An 11461-nucleotide genomic window follows, 5' to 3' on the forward strand; every position below is an offset into this window, starting at 1 on the left:
GTAAATATTTGATATTCTTCACAGAAATAAAATATAGAAAACATCCACACAAATGTAGAAATACTTTTAAGCTTTTATTTATACACTTAACTTTTATAGTATCTGCAAATTGTGAGTACTATAAAATTTTAAAGGTGGAGTGATGATTTCCAGTAACTAAGACTAGGAAAAGAGAGAGATTTTTGACTGAGTGCCTAAAGCATGACTAGAGATTTGATAGGTAAATGTTAGGAAAGAGGATGTTCCTTCTTAGAGGAAGTTCCATGAGAAATACAGCCAAGAGGAAAACATGTTTAGGGTGTTTAAAAGTTCAGTAGATCTGAGAATTGTTTTGCAGAAGTTGTGGAAAATGAGCCTGAAAGGCACATTGTGCTAGATACATGCGCACATATTAAACAAAAAAACATTTGCCTGGTTTTGTGGCAAAAGACAATGCCAGCACATTTTGGGAACTTCAAGATTTCCAGAGTGAAGCAAAAACTTTAGTGATGTAGGAGCACTGATGTTTTGACTGTTTGGAGTGCATTTGAGTGAGAAAAACATAAGGATAGGAAGACCATTGCTGCTATGATTACAATGGATCAGATGTGGCCTAATGAGTCTGCACCAGGCTTTTTCCATGAACGGGCTGTTGTTGAGCAGGTAAGTATTTTTCACAAGCATCTAGTCAAAATTATTCCTGTATCTTTCTCTGGATGAAGCTTGGGAATCGTTTGTATTGCATGAGAACATTAAATGACTTTTATGAAAATACAGTATTTCATACATATGAGTTATAGTGAGTTTATTGTCCATTACTAGATATTCATACACATGCCTTGAAACTATAGTACTAAGTTGATAGCCTATAACTTCTTCTTCTTTTAAGACTGTTGCTGGGCTGTTATATCACCATGAGATGTAAGTGCTAAAATTTAGCACAATATTGGGAGCGCTAAGTCAAGCCTTATAGAGCCTTATAAACTTAGAATTGCTTTTGAATGTGTAGAGTTTCCCATTTAGAGACAGAAAGAAAAGACTGCATCATGTTTGTAATTTCTCACTATGACAAATAATCAACTATGTGAAATTTTCAAACATTGCATTGTTAACTTTTAAACAAGATGCAGTTCTGACCCTGGCTTGTTAAGATCTGAAATCATCACAGAGTGCATGCAATTCTATTAGCCAATTCTATTGAGTCTAATTATATTAATATGCAATCCCAACCTTTGTATTAAATTCTTCCAGGTAGATGAAGTTTACATAGGAAACCAATTGTTGAATATCGGTTTGAATTACTATTTCATTTTACATATTCCGGGCTCTAAAACCTACTTGGAAATACATTTTTGAATGCAATAGACATTCGGTTGTAAAATAGATGTTTTATTTTCTATTTTAGTATTTCTTTTTTTGAGACAGGTTCTCACCCTCTTGCCCAGGCTACAGTGCAGTGGCACAGTCTTAGCTCACTGCAACTTCTGCCTCTGGGCTCAAGCGATCCTCCCACCTCAGCCTCCTGAGTAGCTGGAACCACAGGTGTGTGCCACCACACCTCGGTAATATTTAAAAATTTCTTGTAAAGACTGCGTTTCATCATGTTGCCCAGGCTGGTCTCAAACTCCTGGGCTCAAGTGATTCTCCCGCCTTTGCCTCCCAAAATGCTGGGATTACAGGTGTGAACCACCATGAATAAATGGTTTAAATGCTTTAAATTTATCCAATGTGTGTAACTTCAAAAGAACCATAAATCTGAATATATAAATGTCCAGATTGTTAAAATCAACTTAAAATTTTATTCTCACCTACATGTATTAAATATATAACTTGTGTGTATTGGAAAATTATTCCTGACTACATTTCCTTAACTGCAAAATAAAATACTAGGGATTACAACCAAGAATAAAACTATTAAATAAAAATAAAATTTGTTTGAAACTCATTGCCCTACGTAAGCCTCACATCTATCACTACTCATTGCAACTTTGTTTTGTGTGGTAGATACATATCATACTCTGTCTAAGTGCATGCCTTAAATCCATACCTGAGTCAATCTGTAGTAGATTAACGTACTTCTTTGGAATAAACTAACAAGACTATCTAATGCAGACAGTCTGAAAACTGGATTTTGAGCAGTAAGCCTGGGTACCTGTTAACTAATTCTTTTTGTTCTTCACCCAGTGGTAGATGCAGCACAGACACAGATCAGTTCTTCTAACTGAAAAAGAATAAAATTAGGCAAGTGGCTGGCGCCCCCTGTAGGTAAACTGTAGTGTTTATTCAGGTATCCCCGTGGATCCAGATTTCAGAGCCTTAGTTTAAGAATCAGCTGAATAATTTTATAATATATATGTGAGGTATAAATTAATATTTGCATCAATATTAAGGTTTTTGCATGGTATAGCATTAATAATTCTTACAAAGAACAATCTTAATATTGCAACTCTAGAATTGCAGGTCTATTTCTGTGGATATAGCTATAATGAGTGATATCCTTCAGCAGCTTGTACCTAACCCACATATAATTTTGGTCTAATTTTATATTTCATAGATACAGTTATTCTGTGGCCCAAAAACTCTAATCCCTAAAAGAGACGTAAAATTTCACCTTCACTTAGGGAAGGAAAGTGAAATAGCATCTCTATAGCATTGCTTATTGTCTCTCATATTAAATTATGATTTGACTCAGGTCATTTTATGTTTACCCTTTCGGTCACAGCAAAATTTTTATCAGGTTGTGAGGAAAATTAAGATCATGAAAATTAATAGATGCAATTTCAAACTAAGGGTAATTAAAACTGAACACAGTAGAATTTTGTTTTCTAAAGATTAATGAGACAATCAGATTTCTTGATAAAATTTAAACCTAGACCTGGGGAATGTTGACTTAAATTTATAAAATAAAAATCACAGTAACATAAAATATGATTAGTAAAACTTGACATGAACCCCAGACTGATGAATGGATCAAAGTTTATTGTTATATGTCCATACAATTAAAACAATTATGGAATGACTCAAATGAATATAGAAATATCAGAATTTAACTGGGATGAATAGCAAACATTAATAATAATTAAAATTTAGTTGAATTTTCTCTAAAAAATAAACTTGCCAGTGGTCTTTCAATGATGGCATAATTGATACCAATAGATTTATTTGTAATCATCTAAAAAAAAAAACAAGAATTTCATGGGCAAAATTTAGGATCACAAATAACCACTCATACATAAAAGGGAGTGCAAGATGGCAAGGTGAAAACATCTACCTCTCTCATGTACAATGTCATGGCAGAGAAGGCTTATTTCTCACTATGCTTATGCTTGGTAATGGCCAGTTTCTTTTATTTTTTTCCTTATATTTACTTCATATGAATGCATCATTTTCACATGTTATTTCATATGAATATTGAAGTGACCATGTAAATTAGATATTATCCCATTTCATGGCCCAAAGAAACAAATTTCTAAAGTATTCGTATAGAATAGGTGGCTCAACTAGTCTAGAAACACAAGCTATTCTAATTCCAGCTTTTAAATCTTTTTCACTACACCACAGCCATAGCTGGCAAATGTGGATGAATATTTACCATAAGCAGTAAACCCTAAAAGACAGTCCTTTGTTACTATACTTGGTGGTTCCTGTCATCCCTCTTTCTTGAAGCTGCTGTAGGTATGCCATATGACCAGTCCTTCATGAATCTTCATGACTACATAACGCTTTGTCCAAAGTGGGGTAACAGGAATTCTGTCCATAGGACCAGGATTCAGAAGAACAAGTTTCTATATGTAGGACTGTCACCTAGAAACTGAATTTGAATGTGGAATTTCACTTCTCTGAGCCTCAATTTCCTTATCTATAAAATTAGGCTGCTCTTATCTACTTTGTTTATTTTACAGGGCTGTTTTATTTACTAATAAATAAGCTCTAGAGATGAATGGCAACTTCTTCATTACTTTTTAGCCTCTGAGCATACTGTAGTGCCAGACAGAAAATGTGGTAAAGTGTGAAGAGCAAATGAGATGATGTTTGAGAAAACAGCTTGTAAAATACAATTTTCTATAAAGAATACAAAGTGTGATTATTTTTACTGGCGATTATTGTGCCTTATTTGGAAGACTTACTCTTCCGTCTTTGTTTTTCTCCTAGGACCACTGAGGTTCCTTTCTCAGACAGAATCTGTCACAGCCTTCATGGGAGACACAGTGCTACTCAAGTGTGAAGTCACTGGGGAGCCCATGCCGACCATCCACTGGCAGAAGAACCAACAAGACCTGACTCCAATCCCAGGCGACTCTCGAGTGGTGGTCTTACCCTCTGGAGCACTGCAGATCAGCCGACTCCAACCAGGGGACATTGGAATTTACCGATGCTCCGCTCGAAATCCAGCCAGCTCAAGAACAGGAAATGAAGCAGAAGTCAGAATTTTATCAGGTATTGCAATGCTCTTTATTGCCTTCAGAATGATATTCTCTGCAGTAAGTTGAAAAACAATTTTTTCTTTAACAGATATTTGTAATGGTCATAAGTCCTGTATTGTTCATTGTGTTTTGCTTTTAATTGTTACTTGCTTGCTTGCCAAAGTGTTCAATGAGGTTGTGCCAAAAGCTGTTCTTTTTTTTTTTTTTTTTTTTTTTTTTTTTTTTTTTTTTTTTTTTTTTTTTTTTAATGTCTTGAAGTTTCTGGAAAAACAGGTATCTCCCCTTTATTCATTCACTTGTTCTATTACTATTTAGTGAGTGTTTCTTTGTGCAAGCCCCACTGGTAAGCATTTCTCACTTATTTTTTCATTTTCCTCTGATAACAGTCTAAGAGGTAGTTTTTATTCATTTCAAAGGAGGAAGGTGAAAACTTGCAATGTTAAGAACATTCCCTAAGTTAATATTGAACTATACATATAGGATATATATCATATATAGTTCGATATTAATCATATATAGTTCAATATTAAAATTAGGCTGATCTTACCTACTTTGTTAATTTTACAGGGCTGTTTTGTTTGCCAATGAATACGCTCTAGAGATGAATGGCAACTTCTTCATTACTTTTTAGCCTCTGAGCATACTGTAGTGCCAGATAGAAAATGTGGTAAAGTGTGAAGAGTTCTCTTTTGTATATTCTGTACTTCATTAGTCACAGGGATACTGACTTAAATGTATCAATAAGCATTGGCAACACTTACATTTCATCTACCAGGCAATGACAGAAGCAAAGCTAGCATTTATTCCCTAGAATAAATTTCCTAGCTAGATACACACATATGCATCTATTTACATATCTATTACATACACAAAATTTTGAATATATGATATATATCATATGTGATATATATGTGATATATGTCATACATATAGTGTATATCATATTTACATGATATATAATATATAATTATCACATATTATATATGTGATATATATCATATATGTGATATATAGCTATAATATATGTATATATGTATTTTAGACCAGGGTCTTACTCTGTTGCCCAGGCTGAATGCAGTGGTATGATCACAGCTCACTGCTGCCTCAACTTCCCAGGTTCAGGTGCTCCTCCCACCTCAGTCTCAGTAGCTGGGACCACAGACTTGTGGCACCACACCCGGCTAATTTTTTGTATTTTTTGTGAAGAAGAGGTTTCACCCCATTGCCCAAGCTGGTCTCAAACTCCTGGGCTCCAACAATCTGCCTGCCTAGGCCTCCCAAATTGCTGGGATTGCAGGCGTGAGCCGCTGCGCCCAGACTGAACAATCATTTACTTGTCCATTCACATGCTTACTTCTGAGAAGCACGGTGCTAAGTACGAGGAATATGGCAGTGACTAAAACCGTCCCAGAGCCTGGCTCATTAGAGTTCTGGGTGGATGCACACATGTAAGTAATTATAATAGGGTGTGATTGATATGATGGTAAAGTCATTTCTCTCCAACTCTTACTTTCTCTTCTCTGGCAAATCTCTAAGATATTGGCCTCATTTTATGATTCTAAATAGTCAGGGTTGAATTGGATGTTCCCTAAGACCTCTTCTCTTCCAATAACCTCTACTGTAGTATACTCATGTAATGCCTAGTTTCTCTTTTAGCCAAACTTGTAAGACTAACTTAGATGCTCTTCTGAGAATCACAAAAAAAGCACACACTTGAGAAAGTGGAACTGACTACATCTCAAAGCATGGATGCTGGCTTCCATCTCCATGCTCTTAACCGTGTATAGTTATCACAAGTACTTCAGCTATGCAGAGAGTAACAGTCCTGTAATTCTAAAAGCAAATTGGCAATTCAATTGGAAGTTTCCAGGTGCTTTAATGAGGACATCTCTAAAACCTCTCTTTTGTATATTCTGTACTCCATTAGTCACAGGGATACTGACTTAAATGTTTCAATAAACATTGGCAACACTTACATTTCATCTGCTAGGCAATGACAGAAGCAAAACTAGCATTTAGTCCCAAAACATACATGCATCTATTTATGTATCCATTACATACACAAAGTTTTAAATATTTATATTCACATATTATTAATAATGCATCTGTTGAGTATACCAGATAGGAAGCCAAGGTAAGCTGCATAGAAAATTGGCAAGAATATGTTTATCTTAATATGATAGGAAAGTCTGTCTTCCAGTGGTATTAAGGAATCAAGTTGAACTAATGAAATATTAAATTAGAAATGCAAAGTTTTAAAAGACACGGAGACATAATGAATCCCCATTTCCCTTTCTTTGTTCACCTTGCAACAGCCATTTGCTTTGTAAACCATGGAGATTTATTTAAAGCCAAATTTTGCTTTGTTAATTTGCCTAAAATAGAGACTATGTTGTACTTTTGAGATGTGTGAGCATTTCTTAGCTGAATTGAAACTGATATTTTTGTAAATGCATCACATCAAATGAAGATTTTTATCTAAATTCTATGAATTCAAATATAAACTTTAGAAAAAATTATGAGTTAAGATAGTACATGAACGTGTGTGCACATGCATGCACACACACACACAAGTTATTGTTATACTTGGATAAGCCTGTCTCGTAGGCTAGCTGTCAAGTAAAGAACCTGCTAAAGGAGAATGCGTTTAACACATCCTCAAGTTTACAAGTTGGTGTAGAGGTCAAATTCACAGATGCACCAGATGCACAATAAGTACGAGACTGAGAACATGAATGAGTGAGTGAGTGAATGAATGGCAAATCTCTGCTTCTCTTAGTTGCCACTTAGGGTTCTCTCATTTTAAAAATCATGCTAATCCTTTCTGAATCAATTTCCACTCTCTCTAAGTACCGATGTGAAGCAGTAATAAATTACAGATATAATACTTATGTGTGTATATGTGTGTATACATGTTAATACGTACACGCACCTATACAAACATCATGTTAGCATGACTTAGGACTATTAAACATGATACCAGAATGGTTAGAACTTTTGAAAAGTATATTTTTTTTGGAGTCACTAAATTACCATATTGACTGATGAAGTAATTTATATCTTGCTTTAGTTTGAGACATAAATGTTAATGAAAAATTTGGCCACTTTCCCTAACATTCATTTTTACCATAGTTCATAAGAAGTGTTTGAATTTATGTGTATGTGGTTATAGTTATATAATTCTAAATAATATTTAATATACTTACTCAAGTCTGTGTGAAACTTATTTCAGGTTGCCTCTTTTATACATAAGGTGTCTTTTATCACCAAGTAACTGAGGTCTATTAAATTCAGAGTTTAACAAACAGTAGTTTTAAAGTGCTGTCTTTCAGCAACCAGTTTCACTTTATTCATTAAATAAATACTTTATTCAATTAACTTTTGAATGAATCTTATATACCTGACATCCTGCTGGTTGCTAGGAATGAAATGTTGGAATACCATGCCCTACAAAAGCTTATAGTCCAATGGGGGAAATAGACAAAGCAAGTAGGCTGTGTTGTGAAAGAAGAAAACACAGAGCCACCACTACCGTCAAAAGAGCCATACCAACAAGTACTAGCTAGGCAAAGAGAAGTATACACCATGGAAAAAGAGCAGCATGCACAAAGCATAAAGAAAATAGAGATCAAAACCTTTTCAGGCCAACTGTATACATTCTGACTGGCTCATAGGCAGGAAGCGATAAAGGGGAAGAAGCTGGAAGGAAGGGAATTAAATGGTAAGGAGGATGAGGTGGAAAGATCCAGAAATGATGTTTGATTTGGTCCTGGAAACATATCACAAGTGGCTTATGGGTGAGGGGATACAATCCAGGCTCTGATAAAAGCTGGTTAGTAGAACTTTTCATTGAGACCGGAAGTAGGAGAGTAGAGTTATTGTGTTTAAAACAAATTACAGATTTTTTTAGAAGGTATTTTCCCATAAAGTTTTATCTCTTCCAGATTAAAATAATTATGTCATTAAAGGTATGAAAATTAGTACCTAGTTTCATTTGTTGGTTAATGTTTTAAGACAAATTAAATTTTGGCTTTTGGAAATTATACATGTGTAACAGAATCAGTAATACATTGTTCTAAAGCATTTTTTAAAATATCAATAAGAAAACACTAAGTCAGAGTTGAGATGTTTTACAATGTCTGATTGTGTGTAATGGCGAACGTGGGATGAATGGAAGCAGCCATTGTGGTTGTCAAGTTCACTTTGTTCACGTCACATCATGTCTGAGTGCCAAGCAGGAGATTGAATTGCAGAATTATAAATCTGCTTTGGGCACTAGATTGACTACAATTACTGGCCTATACAATGGAATTCTTATTTTAGTTTGCTTAATGGCCTAATTGAATTCATCAATTGGTAATTCAGTCTATTGTTTAACTACAATTAGATGACTCTGAGCCCTGTATAGACCTGAACTAAATATTTATCTAAATAGAGACATTGCCTTTAAAGACATAAATTAGACTAAAATATATATGATTTTCTCTGTTTTATTGAAATAAATATTAGCAGAAACCATTCTAAAATCCATGTTATTTGAAAGGAAAATCCTGTCTGAAAGGAAAACAAATAGTTTTAGATTTTCTTCATCGCTAAGAATTTATTCCTCAATGGTACATTAAACTTTTAGTTTTGCTAAATATTACTTATATTTCAAAACTAATCTATTTTCTATAAAATAGGTTGTAGTTATAGAAAATAGATTCCATTTCTACGGAATAATGATCTGTATAACAAAGAGGACACTTTCTTCACCTTTAAAATTTATTATCAAGCCAGATGGTTAATTCATGTAGCCCTATGACTAACATAAGGCAGAGAAGGGCAAATTCAGGCACACAAATCTAGTTCCAAATGAACATAGACAAGGAACTAGTTGGGAAATTCAGAAGGTTTTTATAGATTATTATTTTATAGATCATAAGGGAAGAACTGTCTGTACAATGATTCCAGTAGATGATAAATCCAGAATGAGACGTTGAGCTCACCGTATGGAGATCCTGGAACCTCATGCCTAGGAATTTAGAGTTGATTCAATTAACTTTGTTGATGATTGGGCATCACTGAAGGTTTTTGAGCAATGAATATACTGACATAAACATACACCCAAAAAACAAAAGGAAGTGAACAGCCCATTAGGTTAATGCATTACCTGATATTTTTGTCTCATATTTAACGTTTTTTATGCATTGTAGGATTTTCTCATAGTGTGTTTTCTTTATAAGAATCTAGTTTGAATAAAACTTTCTCCTATACCAGGGTATAAAAATGGTGCACTTAGCCTTTCATAATTTAAGATGGATAAAATGGTTGCTCGTGCTCCTCTCATATATACCAGAAAAAAAATGAAGTATATGATCATATTGTATGTAAGCCAGGTGAAGTCCATGTTTTCCAGATATATCAGATTTAATTCAGATGGCATGAAAAGGTCTGCATATGGACACTCACAATCCATTTTCTGTGGATTCTGCTCACATTGACTTAATATTGGCCAATTAATAAATACTAAAAATTCCCGACTTGAACTACTGTTATAGTAAGTGGTTAATATCATGGGGTCTGACACAGATTGATTAAGTACAAATCTTTGTTTCACCACCTGGTAATTGTACAATTTAGGGCATGTTACTTAATCTGAATCTTTATTTATTTATCTTATAAAATGTAGCAAGTAATATCACATATTTCATAGGGTGGTTGTGAGGCTTGAGTTTGACAAGGCAAGTACAATGCCTGGAACCTCAAAGTCCTCAGTAGCTTAGCATTTTAGAGTTTCCAGTTTTAAATAAATCGATTTTCATGTCAAGATTATTTCTCTGGTAATAAATTACCTGATTTTGGATTCGAGTTCTCATAAGTATTAATTTGTCTACTGGTAGTTCATTACACATGCTTTAGGCTATTTATCTGTAATCCTGGTACATTTCTGCATTTTATTTTTACATCTAAGAGAAGTCAGAGTTTCCTGAAACTTCTTCCTCTCTAGTAACTTATTGCTACATGATTTTACGTTTCTTTACCTCTCTAGTAGCATTATTTTCCTTTGCTATACAATGTGGTACAAGAGGAACTGGTTTAGAAATAGGAGTCAGGAGATAAATAAGCTTGATAGTATTTGATCTTCATTACCGGTGAACAATTCTAATCCTCTTAAACTGTTAGTTTCCTTATCTGTTAAGAGAAGGAATCAGCCTTTTCAAATCTTTTCACTACAAAGGATCTAATTTATTATTTCATTCCACGTTCACCCTCAACTCTGCCTTTACAATCCTAGACTTGAACAATTCGGGTCTGCAAGACGAAATCTAATCCTTAAAAGCCACAAGGCCATCCTATAACACAATAATTAATAAAAAATAGTTTTAATTCAGTTTATGCTGTCACACAAATCACACCAAAAGAAGACGGGATACCTTTTATTGTGTACAACTAAGTTCCACGTCATTCTGAGACCCTCTCCACACCGAATGATAACTTGAGCCTGCCCTCCTTGGTAACTAGTGTTAGGCAGAGCACAGGAGTAAGCTGACAATCATGTTGTAGTGGATTTAGTCATAGTAGGTCAGGTCAGTTAACCATTGTGCAATAACCAAGGTAACCAGTCTTTCACATGGAGCTGGTGACATTCCTTTCAGATGTAACAAAGCCTCATATGTTGATAAGCCTAAACTGACTTACTGTGTATACATAGACCATTTCTGTTTGATTCTGAATTGAAACATAATTCTTTCTTTCCCAGTGCTCTTTGGGTGGACATCAGCAAGGCTCAGGATTCCAAGCTGAACATTTAAAACTTGGGGACTGATTACATTTTCTAGTCATGTCTGTCATTCTAAAATTGTGATCTCCCCCTCAGCAAATCTACCAGGTTTTTTTTTCTATTTTTATTATTGACCTTGAGTGATGTTAGATATGGGTTATATTATATTCTCTTAGCTACTATTTCCTGGTAAGTTACTATTTCCCATAAGTTCAAAAGCAAAAACAATGTATTTGAGATTGTCCTCCACGTAGAGGAATGAATATGGAAAAGAGAGAACTTTTTTTTTTTTTTT

General features: G+C 34.4%; 1 protein-coding gene across 1 annotated transcript in view; it reads left to right on the forward strand.

Moving 5' to 3' along the window:
- DCC (DCC netrin 1 receptor) overlaps nucleotides 1-11461 on the forward strand; it is a gene marked incomplete at its 3' end in the record, with an annotated part of 1003641 nt that overhangs the window by 587368 nt on the left and 404812 nt on the right. Inside the window, exon 3 of the mRNA XM_017877558.1 lies at nucleotides 4132-4416. Within this exon, the coding sequence (XP_017733047.1) occupies nucleotides 4132-4416 (285 nt within the window). The remainder of the gene's footprint in view (nucleotides 1-4131; nucleotides 4417-11461) is intronic.

Source organism: Rhinopithecus bieti, unplaced genomic scaffold (assembly GCF_001698545.2).
Source record: "Rhinopithecus bieti isolate Rb0 unplaced genomic scaffold, ASM169854v2 scaffold_9976, whole genome shotgun sequence".
Lineage (NCBI taxonomy): Eukaryota > Metazoa > Chordata > Mammalia > Primates > Cercopithecidae > Rhinopithecus > Rhinopithecus bieti.